Raw genomic sequence first — 13,769 nt, forward strand, 5'->3', positions numbered from 1 at the left:
AGATTGAAAATTAAAATTAACTTGTACTGGTAAAGATAGATTTCAACTTGCTGATATTTGATCATCTTCCAATTAGAAAAATAATAAAAGAAATTTAGCTGCATTCTCATATTTTCAACCATGTTGTGCTGGAATCTTTATATATAAACTAATTTATGAAAATGAACAGTCGGAAGAAAATCTAAATCCTCTGTTCAATATTTTTTTGTTTTCTTTTAGCTCCCATATGGATCCTTCCCCCCAAAAGAATTTCATATCAGTAAGTTTTCTTCTATTTATTTTATGGCACCAAATGAAGGTCTTGTATACATTGGGATTATCCAATTGCTTCAACATTTTGAATGGAAATGGGTTGGACTCTTTGCTGTTGAAAATGAGAGTGGAGAACACTTTTTGAAGAAGCTACCAGAGATGTTTTCCCAGCATGGAATCTGTCCAGCCTTCATAGAAAGAATCCCCCTCATGCTTCCATTAGATGACATCCATACATTTAGTGATAAGATGAAAAGTTTGTATAAACATCTCACAGACATTAAAGCAAACATATTTATTCTCTATGGAGAGTCTTATACACTTCTCTGGCTCACATCTCCCATATTTATAAGCAATCCTGAAGATAAATTAAATGCATCCCTTAGAAAGGTATGGATCACAACAAGTCAAGTGGACTTCATACTAACAGGAAATCTAAAGACTTGGAATCTCCAATTGTTTGATGGGGCCATTTCTTTTCAGATACATTCAGGTGAAGTTCTAGCCTTCAAAGAATTTCTGAAGTCTATAAAAGCCCTTTGGAGACAAAGAGATGGATTTCTAAAAGGGTTTTGGGAGCAAGCATTTGACTGTTCCTTGTCTAATTCAGAAAGACCAACAATGGACATGGGAAAATGTACTGGAGAGGAGAATCTGGACAGTCTTCCTGGACCTCTCTTTGAAATGCAAATGACAGGTCATAGTTATAGCATCTATAATGGTATCTATGCTGTGGCTCATTCTTTGCAAGCCTTACTATCAAAAGAATCCAGTCAGAGTAAAACCTTGGTGGATAAAATCCCAGAACCTCAAAATCTACCACCTTTTAAGGTAAAGTTGTCCAAGAAATGTGAAACATTTACTAGAAAGTGACTTGGATCACAAAATGAGCTGAAGCATGTTTTCAGACACAATATATCATTCAAATAGCTATGATTAAATCAATCAATCAATGATAAATACGTAAGGAAAGTACTATTCTTCCGCATTCATTAAATCCTACCACTGGGTTCCATTCCACTTTCTAACCAAGAGGACGATGTGAAATACTATTGACAGTAATATATTGCCTTTTTATATCCATGAAAATGGAAAGCAGTGTGCTCAGTATTATATGCTGTGATACTCTCCACATTAATTCTTGATATTTGTCACATCAAGCTGCATATAGAGATTTGGAAAGAAAGGGAAATGTTTCATAGAATGTTTTATCCCACTATTCTTTAAACTTCTTCTTCTTCTTCTTCTTCTTCTTCTTCTTCTTCTTCTTCTTCTTCTTCTTCTTCTTCTTCTTCTTCTTCTTCTTCTTCTTCTTCTTCTTCTTCTTCTTCTATAGCTGCACCCATTTCTTCAAAGCATTTCTTTCAACAACTCAGCAGGAGAAACAGTGTCCTTTAATGAAAACATGGAAATTGCAGGAGGGTTTGACATTATCAACATGATCACCTTTTCAAACAAATCTATCCAGAGAGTGAAAGTTGGAAGATTAGATCCCAATGCTCCAGATGGAAATGAATTGATTATGAATGAAAATTTGATTGCATGGCACAAAGATTTTAACCAGGTATGGGTATTCTTGAATGGACCAGATTCCTGCACACATTTTACTATAATATGTGTCATTTTCCTCCATTATACCTATTGAGTGAATCCCTTTTGCAATTTTTAAAAATGTTATTTATGAGGTCCTCCAGTTTCTTATTCTTTTTCAAGAACAAGCATTTCAAATGGAGCCTTGGTAGTACAGGGGTTTAAGGCACTCTGTTATTAAGCTTATTAAGACCAGCTGCCTGCAATTACTGCAGGGTTCGAATCTCGCCAAGGCTCAAGGTTGACTCAGCCTTCCATCCTTTCTAAGGTAGGTGAAATGAGGACCCAGTTTGTGGGGGCAATAAGCTGACTTTGTATAAATATACAAAAAGGATGAAGGCTATTGCTGAGCACATTGTAAGCCGCCCTGAGTCTTTGGAGAAGGGCGGCATATAAATCAAATTAAAAAAATAAAATAAATAAAATAAAATAAAATAAAAAATGCCTCAAGACAATTCTTGAATGGCACGAACATTTTAATCAGGTATGGACTGCAAGCATGTAGAATGCTTATATTTTTACAACTTCCTTAAACAATGGGAAAAAATCACAAAATCCAATGAATCTCTGCTGGCATGATTCTCTTTGAATTGTCTCTATTTTAAAATGATGAAAAGCTTAACAACTTGGCAACTAATGGTGCAAGATTTTTCATGTTATGAACAGGTACTTCCAGTTTCTCTGTGCAACCAATACTGTCATCCTGGATCTTGGAAGAGACAATCTGAACAGAAAAGCTTTTGCTGCTTTGATTGTATTCCGTGTCCACAGGGGAAGATTTCTACCAAGATAGGTCAGTTATAAAGTCCTTCAATATTTGGAGACAGTGGCTGCAAACCAATTGTTTTGTCATAGATTACAATTCATTCAATTTCTTACTAAGGATGAGGTTTTCCACCCTTCAAAGCAAGGCACAAGGGAAATCCCTATAAACCTCAGTAATTAATAATCTTTCGTATTTAAGAATAGTATGGTATTTTGCAGGATCCCAGCATTCATATATGCAACCTTTCCTTGAATGGAAATTTTGTCCTAGAATTCAACATCCAAACTATTTATTTGCATTCCTGAAGGTACCACCTGCAGGCGAAGGTATACATAGTGACCAAAATCAAATTTTGGCCCAGACACTTTTTATATGGTGGTCATCCAAAGCATTACATGGCAATATAATAGGTGGAATTTGGAAGAAATTATTGTAAAATTGGCTGGAAAAATGCAATAATCAATGTTAGACAGAGAGAAAGAAAGACAAACACAGAGAGAGACTGTAAACCACCTTATTTTCTAAATTTCAGAATTTTTTTCTTTTAACATTCTCCCACCCCTAAATTTTATTTAATTTTTTTTTCTTTAACATCCATAAGTACGTGGCAAACAGTGTTTCCTCTGGGTCAATTTACTTTATACATAATCATAATACTAATAATACTATGTACACATAAGGTAAAGGTAAAGATTCCCCTCGCGTGTATGTGCTAGTCATTCCCGACTAGCACATGGTGCTCATCTCTGTTTCAAAGCTGAAGAGCCAGGGCTGTCCGAAGACATCTCCGTGGTCATGTGGCCGGCATGACTCAATGCCAAAGGTGCATGGAACGCTGTTACCTTCCCACCAAAGTTTGTCCCTATTTTTCTACTTGCATTTTTATGTGCTTTCGAACTGCTAGGTTGACAGAAGCTGGGACAAATAACGGGAGCTCACCCCATTACACGGCAATAGGGATTTGAACTACTGAACTGCCGACCTTTCGATCGACAAGCTCAGCATCTTAACCACTTAGTCATCACATCCCTCTTGTATTTACAAATACATGGTAATAATCTTTCAACTTCCATATACATAGTGATAATAATGTATTGTAATCTAACAGTATCCATAATAATATTTTCCCAATTTCTAATTTTTGCCTCTATCTTCTAGCCATTTATAAAAGAAATCCCATATTAAGCAATATTCTATATCTATCCGCAATCTCTTGCCCTTTTTAGTATCTTGACTCTTATTGACTTTTTAACAAATCTCATATGTTCCTCCCCAGGGACCTTATTTCTTCTTGAATCTTTGGATCACTTGTATTTAATCCAAATATTTCATCTGCTTCTACATTTACATCTGCTTCTACGTCTATCTCTCCCTTTCCACTCTCTAGAAATTCTAATTGGAACACTGAGCTATGGCTCCATGAGATTAGAAGGAATGTCAGTCTTCAAACAATAGCAAAGAACATCTGAGAAAGAAATAGAAAGTAAATGAGTTTCTTTTTGATCTTTTTATCCAGACACAGAAGATTGTTTCAAATGCCCTGAGGATCAGTATCCAAGCAAAGAGCAAGATCGATGCCTTAACAAAACAATGGTTTTCCTGTCCTTTGAAGAACCTTTAGGAATCAGTCTGGCCTCAGCTGCTGTTTCCTTTTCCTTCATGACAATCAGTGTGCTTGGAATTTTCCTTAAGCGTAGAGATACCCCCATTGTCAAGGCCAACAACCGCGACCTCACTTACACTCTCCTTATCGCCCTTCTGCTCTGCTTTCTCTCTTCCTTGTTATTCCTTAGTAAACCAGGGAAAATAATCTGCCTTCTCCGTCAACCAGCATTCAGCATCATCTTCTCAGTTGCTGTTTCTTGTGTGTTAGCTAAAACTATTACCGTGGTTGTAGCTTTCATGACTACTAAGCCAGGTTCTTCAATGAGAAAATGGGTGGGTCAAAGATTGGCTCTTTCGATTGTCCTTTCTTGTTCTTTTTTTCAAGCAGGTCTTTGCACTCTGTGGCTGGCAGCATCTCCTCCATTCCCTGAGTTAGACATGAATTCCCTCATAGAAACCATGATTTTGCAATGCAATGAAGGCTCCATCTTCATGTTCTATTGTGTCCTGGGCTATCTGGGCTTCTTGGCTATTGCCAGCTTCATTGTGGCTTTTCTTGCCCGTAAATTACCTGATATCTTTAATGAAGCCAAGTTCATCACCTTTAGCATGTTGGTTTTCTGCAGTGTGTGGATCTCTTTTGTTCCAACTTATCTGAGTACCAATGGAAAAGCCATGGTGGCTGTGGAGATCTTCTCCATTTTGTCCTCTAGTGTTGGGTTATTGGGATGTATCTTTTTCCCAAAATGTTTCATCATTGTTTTTAAGCCAGAATTAAACACCAAGAAACGACTAATAAAATGAAGTGATTACATCAGGTGAATATTATTTTTCCCCAAATATACTGAGCTTAAATGAGATGGCTATAATCAGTTAAGAATTAAGCAAATAATTATTGGGGTTACGTATTCATTTATTTGTTATGGCATAATAGAAATCCCAACAGGTTTTTGCTGACCAGGAAGGCCGGGTTGTCATGCTCGAAATAGAAATTGCCCAGTGGAAGTCTTTATTGGTTTGTAGTTATGCTCCTAATGACAATCGGAGGACTTTTTATCAAAACTTATATGTTAAACTGGGGGAACTGGAATATGAACATGTCTGTTTAGTGGGGGATTTCAATGCTGTAACAGATAGAATGCAGGATTATGTCCCAGAACACATACAAGGAAGGTTGAAGGATATTAAGAGAACGTTACCAAGAATATGTAATGATTTAAGGGAGGAATTTGGATTACAGGATATATGGAGGTTGAGAAATCCCAATAAAAATCAATATACTTATTTCTCTCCCAGACACCACTCGTGTACCCGAATAGATATGATATGGATGTCTTTTGAGTTGAGGGGGCTGGTCTCGGAAGTGGAAATAGGGCCCAACCAGTGGGCAGACCATAACCCGCTAATGGTAACTTGGAAGATCCCACATTGTAGGAAGGGTAGATGGAGAATGAACATAGGTATTCTGAAAGATGAAGAATTTATGAGTAAATTTAAGAAGGAGTTATATCTTTTTTTCCAGGAAAATAAGAAAGAGGATACTTCAATATACAATACATGGGATACGGTTAAGGCAGTGATGAGGCGATGGTTAATCAAATAAATGATTGATAAACGTAGGGCGGGTAAGAAACACTGAGGCAACCTCTTGAATAAATTACAATGGGTGGAAGAAAGGATGCAAAATGGATTAACCCAAACAACATTGATAGAGGAAAGGGATTACTGGCAACACCAGATTAAATTATTAGATCAAGAGGAATTAGCAAATAAAATAAAGTGGACTGAACAATTTTTTTTTGAAAGGGCGAATAAAACAGGAAGATGGTTGGCTTACCGGCTTAGAAAGTAGCAGGAACAACGGAGAATAGAAGGGCTGAAAGATGTAATTGGGAGTCTTCATTGTACTAAGGAAGGCAAGAGAATGGTAGCTCAGGATTTTTTCACACAGCTTTATCAGAAAGGAGAGGAAAATATTTGTGAAATTCGGAAATATTTGGAAAAGACAGACTTGCCTAAAGTCTCGGAAACAATGAAGGAAATTCTTAATGTGGAATTTACGATGGAGGAAGTAGAAACAGTTATGAAAGCACAGGCGAATGGCAAAACCCCGGGTAGAGATGGCCTTCCAGTTGAATTATACAAAATAGTGTTTGACGTGGTAGGAAGACATATGACGGATTTATTCAATGTGGTTATGAAAGAGGCTCAGATTCCAGTATCTTGGACTGAGGCTTATATTTCTATTATCCCAAAAGAAGGAACTGATCTATCTCTTATTAAGAATTATAGACCTATATCATTACTAAATTCCGATTATAAGATATTTGCGGGGGTTCTTGCAGCCAGGCTTAGCTGCTTCCTTAACCAATTCATTCATTCAGACCAAAATGGCTTCCTTTCTAATAGATATCTACGAGATAATCTTAGAATTATCATGAATACACTAGAATTTTTTGAAAATCGCCCAGATAAACAATTAGCTTTAATTTTTGTTGACGCCCAAAAGGAGTTTGACAGAATCAGTTGGGAATTTATGATTTCTCAATTGGAATATATGGAGTTTGGTGGGAATTTTATTTGGGCAATTCGAGCTATCTACTGGGAGCAGACCGCAAGAGTTCTCATAGATGGAGAGGAGATGGAGAGAATTCAAATTCGTAGAGGTACAAGACAGGGATGTCCCCTTTCCCCATTGCTATTTGTATTAACTTTAGAGCCCCTGCTTAGAGAAGTGAGAGGAAACATGGAAGTAAGAGTAATGAAGATTAGGCAGGAGGAAGTTAAAGTCCAGGCTTATGCAGACAATCTTGTATTTATCTTGGATCAACCACTGGACTTGGGCCTGAAATTATTATGCTTGATTAGAGAGTATGGGAAGGTAGCAGGATTACTGATGAATGAAGAAAAAACTAAAATCCTAGCGAAAAATATGACTCAGATGCAAAGGCAACAGCTGGAGCAGTTAATGGGTTTAAGAATAACAAATAAAATTAAGTATCTGGGTATATGGTTGACTGCCAGATGCTCCTCCATAAAGGAGGATAACTATCTTCCTCTTTACAGCCAGATGCTCAGAGACCTAGAAAGATAGAAAAATCTCCAGCTATCAATTTTGGGAAGGGTGGCAACCATTAAGATATGCGTGTTACCCAAATGGTTATTTCTATTCCAAACAGCCCCGGTAAGGTTGAATAAAGAGTTTTTTACAAATCTGGATAGGAGTATATCTAAATTTATCTGGCAGGGAAAGAGGCCGCGGATTAGACATAAAATGTTACAAGAACCCAAAAATAGAGGAGGATTTGGACTCCCAAATTGGGAGCTCTATCACCAAGCAGCGAACTTGATTTGGGTGAAAGAATGAATGGTCCTACAAAAGAGACGACTTTTGACATTTGAAGGAGCTGGTCTTCAACATGGCTGGCACTATTTTCTATGGCTGGAAGCATCCGGCCGCCCTAGACACTTTGATGATCCCTACTTACGTAGGACGCTTGGGTACGCTTGGGAAAAGGTTAGAAGAAGAGTATATTCAAAAGTTCCATGTTGGATTTCGGTGCAGGAAGCTCAGATTTACCCGACACTGTATAAAGGGGAGAAAACCTTGACGTATGAAGTTTTTTTGGATGTTCACGGTAATCCGAAGTCACGAGAATTATTAACTCTTCAAGGATATAAAATAGATTGGTGGTCTTATTCTCAAGTGCACTCCAGGTATAAAAAAGATTTATATAGTGAAGGAATCTACCGTAAAAGACAAGAATTGGATAAGATCTTATTAGAAGGAGGGAAAGGGATACTATCTAAATGTTATGCATATTTATTGTATCTGCAGATAGGACAGGATGTAGTGAAGGATTGTATGATAGCATGGGGGCGAAATTTTGGATATCCCCTTGACTTCCAGCCATGGGAACAGATTTGGTTGAAAAATATGAAATTAACCATGGCTTCTTCATACAAAGAAAACATATATAAAATGGTCTACCAGTGGCATCTCCCCCCTGCGAGATTAGCTAAAATGTTTCCCAGGACATCTGCCTGCTGTTGGAAGTGCGGTTACAGTAATGGAACCTATTTTCACCAATGGTGGACCTGCCCGCAGGCGGTTAAATATTGGAAAAAAATACGGCAATGGATTTTGGAAATTACACAGATTAATTTGGAATTAAGGCCTGAGATTTTCCTATTGGGGGCAAAACCTTTGAATGTTAAATCAGATATATGGTTCTTGTTGATTCACATTATTACTGCAGCAAGATTAGCGTATGTGCAGGAGTGGAAAAATCAATACTTACCGATGGATTTGAAAATAATATATAAAATTAATGAGTGTGCGGAATCAGACAGATTAACTAGATTGATCAATGGTAAAAAAGATTCAGAATTTTATAACAGTTGGAAATTATGGTACGATTGGGTCCAGAAAAGGTGGGATAGAATAGATATATGATGATGTATATATATGATGGCAAATATGTATGTATAAAGGACAATGTAATCACATTATACCATGGTGGCAGGATTATATATTTTATTGGTGTATTGGTGTATAGAATATATTAATAAAAATTATTTATAAAAAAAAAAGTTGCCAAGTTTGAGAAACAGTGGAATAGAGCATTAATGCATAAAATTCACAAAAACAGTACAAAGAATATGAATCAAAGTATAAAACACCAGAAGAGTGAATTATTTTGAAAATGCACAATACGAATGATGAATAAAATTATGAAAAAAATTAAATTATGTATGAGCAGTCATTAGAGTGCCTAAGCCTATGGCCAGATATCTAAATCATTTAGACATTGGATAGCAATATCCTCAAGGTGATGTAGTTCTTGCAGTGAACCTTCACTGGGGCATTCCATCTCAATATGATGTAAAGCTTCCAGGATGTTCTCACCATCACATTTAGTATTATCACCAATTCCCATTTGTTTTTCCAATATTGGAATATGCCATTCTTGGTTTGGATCTGATTGAGTGCTGTCTAATCTTCCCTTCGAAGATCAAAACCGGAAGGGTATTGAACTGTGTCAGATACTAAATCAAACAGATCTGGTTAGAAGTTACCGATTTTAGGCACCATACTGTAATATCAAAGTCTATCAATTAATATTAATTAATCAGCAATTAATTGCTGTAGGTTTCCATGGTGGATTACAAGATATGAGTCTGAATATTTGATCATGATATTGATTGTGTAAGTCTCTGCATTCTTGCCCTCATCCTCGGATGTATATTTTTTTATAGCCCCTTGGGATATACTTCTTAGCTATGGAAAGTAGGAATCCCACAACCAATTGTCATTTTCCTCTTTCGAGGGGGGGGGTCCATTGGATGATGTGGTCAGGTTCAGCACAAAAACTTTCCATTTGGCTTTTTGAAAAATCCATCAAGGCTTAGGGGTCGATCTTGCAATTGGGATCTGCACTCCAACATTTAACAACTCATACCTGTGCTGTCTTCAAGGAAAATCCGTCAGTGCTCTTTTTTTACAATGCAATGGTCTACTGTTCATATCTCTGGAGACAAAACATAAATCAAGATTATAGTTCTTACTCCATCTGGAAGTGGAAGCAGTAGTGGGTTGCCCCTGGTTCGGACCAGTTTGCAAGAATCGGTAGTAAAACTAGCGGGAGGCCACGCCCACTACCCCCGATGTCGTCATCAGTGATCCCATTGTAAACCGGTAGTAAAGGTAAGTAGAACCCACCCCTGAGTGGAAGGTAATCTTAACCTTCATGAATCAAGAATACATTTTCTTGGAATGTTTCAGTGTTTAGAAGACAAATACCCAAGCAAGAAACATTGTCTTCCCAAAAGAAGGACTTTTCTGTCATATGAAGAAATCTTAGGCATCCTTGTCACTTCACTTGCAATTTTCTTGTCCCTCGTCAATGCTGCAGTGTTAAGAATGTTCATTAAAAAAAAAACAGTTGTCAAAGCCAACAATTGAGACTTCACTTATGCTCTCCATATCTCCAGAGTCTGTCAGAACCTGCTGGATTTCACCCCTGGCTACATGGGCTTCCTAGCCATTGGAAGATTCATTGTGGCTTTCCATGCTTGAAAATGACCTGCCAGTTTCAGTGAAGCCAAATTTATCACCTTCAGCATGCTAGCATCTTAGATTATATACAAAGGAAAATATTATTTACAAATCCAGTATGCACGTCTGTACAGAATAATATAAAAATACAAAGTACAATATCAACTCTTAACCCACTAAATGTCCAATGCTATTTCTCCAGGTGTTTTCAAAACAGGTTCAGTCTCAGTCATGCATTACATTATCTAAAAGAAAGATGTCGACTGGCTACATAAAGAAAATTGTCAGGTTGCCTATTGTTCAATGATAATTATGTCCCTTATGAATTACTGAAATCACTGCATTATTCTAGAAGGCCAAAACACCAGAAGTTCTGTGCAGAAAGGAATAGGAAGTGAGAAACCATCCACATAAATATTTCAAGGGCCACATGGAGGCAGGAAAGGGCTAATGCTGAATCTCTTATCTTCACTTCCACACATTCTCTATCTCCTGCCTTCTCTTCCAGAACGTCTCTTTCAATGATAGATCCAGATATTTTCTCCCCAAGCAGAGAGTCATGAAGTTACTTCTTCTTGTATTCCTGATGAACAAAGTGGTGACTCTGAGCTGCCCTGCAAGTGATGCTTTCCTTGTTCCACACGAGTGGTACCAGCCTGGTGGCCTTATCTTTGGTGGGATGGTGTCTCACATTGTTTACCACTTTTATGAAATTAAATTTAAGGAGCATCCGTCTTTAAAAGGTTATAGCTTACCACTGTAAGGGTTTTCTTTTCTTTCCACACAGTTTCTAAGCTTAACCAAATCCTTCAAAACTTTCTGAAAACTAATGAAAGCCGTTTGAACATAAATGCTGTGTTTTTGTAATGTTATCTAACCCTGTTTGTCTTTCAAGTGTATTTGGGTGTGGGAGAAGGAATAATTTCCATTATATTATGTTAAAGTCTTTCTTGTAAAATGTATGCAAGAAGTTCTTTGAGGAATGTTTAGTGAGATTAAGGTACTTTTTTAAAAGGTCTACATGACCTATTCATATTCAGATTTGTGTTCTGTGGATAGAAAATAAAAGTGATAGCTTGAAAAAAATCTAATCTATTGTTGTAGTACACATCTGTTGCAAATCATAGAATTATTGTGTAAAAAGTATATTTAAATTCTGCACTAATTATTGAGGGTTTTAGAAAACCTGTAAACTATCTACTTCAGTAAGAGGCAGAAATGCTTCTTCTTCTTATATTATGTTGCCACCTTACAAGTATTTTAGAATCATTTTTCAACTGGGGTATTTAACCTATTTGCAGTGTAATAACCAAATTCTACCAGCACGTCCTTGCCTTAGCCTTTGCTGTGAAGGAGATCAATGAGGACTCCCAGCTTTTACCTAACATCACTCTCGGGTTTCACATCTATGATAGTTATCACAATCCAAGGATGACCTATCGCACCACTCTGGACCTGCTTTTCAAATCCCAGGAATTTGTCCCTAACTACAAATGTGATAGCCAGAAGAATCTCATGGCCATCATAGGAGGATTAGGCTCGGATACATCATCTTATATGGCAGAAAGTGTAAATGTCTACAAAATTCCACAGGTAGTTTGGGTGGGGGATGAGAGAGAAACTTTGACTTCTAATGAATGTTAGATATTAGATGTTTTCTATGCCTTTCTGCAGGACTTCACTGAAGTCCACTTTGCAATCCTTCTGTAATTGGATGTCACAATGCAGTGTTTTGGCTCGAGGTAATCCAACCCGCTGCTCGAGCAGAAGACCATATACCATTTCAGATAAATGATTGTCCAGTCTCTTTTTGAAAGTCTTCAGTGATGGCGAACCCACAACTTTTTTAGGCAAGCTCTTCCATTGGTTGATTTAGGAAATTTCTCCCTAGTTCTAAGTTGCTTCTCTCCTTGGTTGCTTCAAGGTAGCTTCTGTCCAGATTTAGCTACATTAGCTAAATGTAGGTGTTCATGAGGTGTTCATGAGAACTCTGTATCAAGATGCTAATCCAGTTGTATTGCATAGGTGAGAAAATATTTTATTTTGAAACTTTATTGCTTATATTGTTCATCTTCCATAATGTATGTATAACTGGAGAAATTTTCAGTGTAGGGACACCTTCATTCAATTTACATCCAGCAAGCAATCATTTTTTCCCATATTTCCCCCTTCCTTCTCATGAATAATGGCTCTCCCTTTTTTTTAGTTTAGTTGACTTATGGCTCTTTTGCCCAAGAAGAATTCCAGACTACTAAGTTATCTTCACTTTATTGCATGGTCCCAAAAGAGGACCATCAGTACACTGGAGTTATACAACTTCTTCTTCATTTTGGATGGACGTGGATAGGAGTCGTCACTCTTGACACTATTAAAGGAGAACGTTTCTTCCAGAAACTGCAGTCATTGCTTTCCCAGAATGGCATCTGCATAGCTTTCTCACATAATATTCCACAATTAGTAAACTTGGAAAACGTGTCTGAATTACTTCAGGGAAACTCAACCATCTGTAATAAACTGATAGATGACGAAGCAAATGCTTTTCTCGTCTATGGAGAATCGTTCACAATTTTGTGGCTCAGAATGGTTGTGTTTCTATGTGATCTAGAGGATAAAGAGAGCACATCCTTTAGAAAGGTTTGGATCCTGATGGACCCAACTGATTTCATACTGACAGCATTTCAAAGAGGTTTTGATCTCCAGTTGTTCCACGGGGCTCTTTCCTTTACAGTGCACTCAAGAGAAGTTCAAGGCTTCAAAGAATTTCTTCAAGGCATCAAGCCTTCAACCCACAAAAATGGATTTTTTCAAGAAGTCTGGGAGCAATTGTTTGACTGTTCATTTTCAAATGAAATGAATGATCAAATTTGTAGTGGAGAAGAAAATTTGGAGAATCTGCCTGCGCCTCTGTTTGAGTTGCAAATGACTGGCCAAAGTTACAGTATCTACAATGCTGTCTATGCAGTGGCACATTCTTTGCACGAAGCGGTGAGTTCAAGATCCCAAAAGAGAGAGATTCTAAGATTTGAATTTCCAGATCTTCAGCCTTGGCAGGTAATGTCTCAAAAGATGTTTTACCTATCTTTTGTTTTCGTGAATAGTCATTCTCCTCCACTACTGATTATTTGCTTGTTTGCTATGGTCTATACTCACATATCAATACAAATATTGAGGCAACAAAACTGATGGTGTAAGAGGTGATTCTAAGTTACAGAATACAAGAAGATGAAAATAACCAATGCCTTTGCAAATTTCAGTCTAGCCAATGAGGTTTATATATCATCCTTGGTTCTATAAATAACCGTTTCATTTCCACATAGAATTGGCCTGTCTTGTAAATGTATCCAGCCCATTTCCAAGAAAAATTGAATGAAGAAACATCTGAAGGCAGTGTTTCTTTACTTTGTGCCCAATACACTTTTCTAAAATGTGGAGATTTCATTTTTCTGATTAGTATTTTGTGATTTAGTCAAAAGACCGGGTTGTTAGACTTCATTTCCT

The 13,769-nt window shown here is 37.2% G+C and overlaps 1 protein-coding gene across 1 annotated transcript; it reads left to right on the forward strand.

Moving 5' to 3' along the window:
• Window positions 1-267: 267 nt before the first annotated feature.
• Window positions 268-5,017, forward strand: LOC132711886 (vomeronasal type-2 receptor 26-like). The gene is made up of 4 exons (XM_087894419.1): window positions 268-1,083; window positions 1,589-1,816; window positions 2,509-2,635; window positions 4,125-5,017. The coding sequence occupies exons 1-4, from the start codon at window positions 283-285 to the stop codon at window positions 5,015-5,017; spliced, it is 2,049 nt and encodes a 682-aa protein (XP_087750545.1). The 5' UTR covers window positions 268-282.
• The last annotated feature ends 8,752 nt before the right edge of the window (window positions 5,018-13,769 follow it).

This window comes from Pantherophis guttatus, chromosome 4 (genome assembly GCF_059756535.1).
Source record: "Pantherophis guttatus breed Tessera chromosome 4, ASM5975653v1, whole genome shotgun sequence".
NCBI lineage: Eukaryota > Metazoa > Chordata > Lepidosauria > Squamata > Colubridae > Pantherophis > Pantherophis guttatus.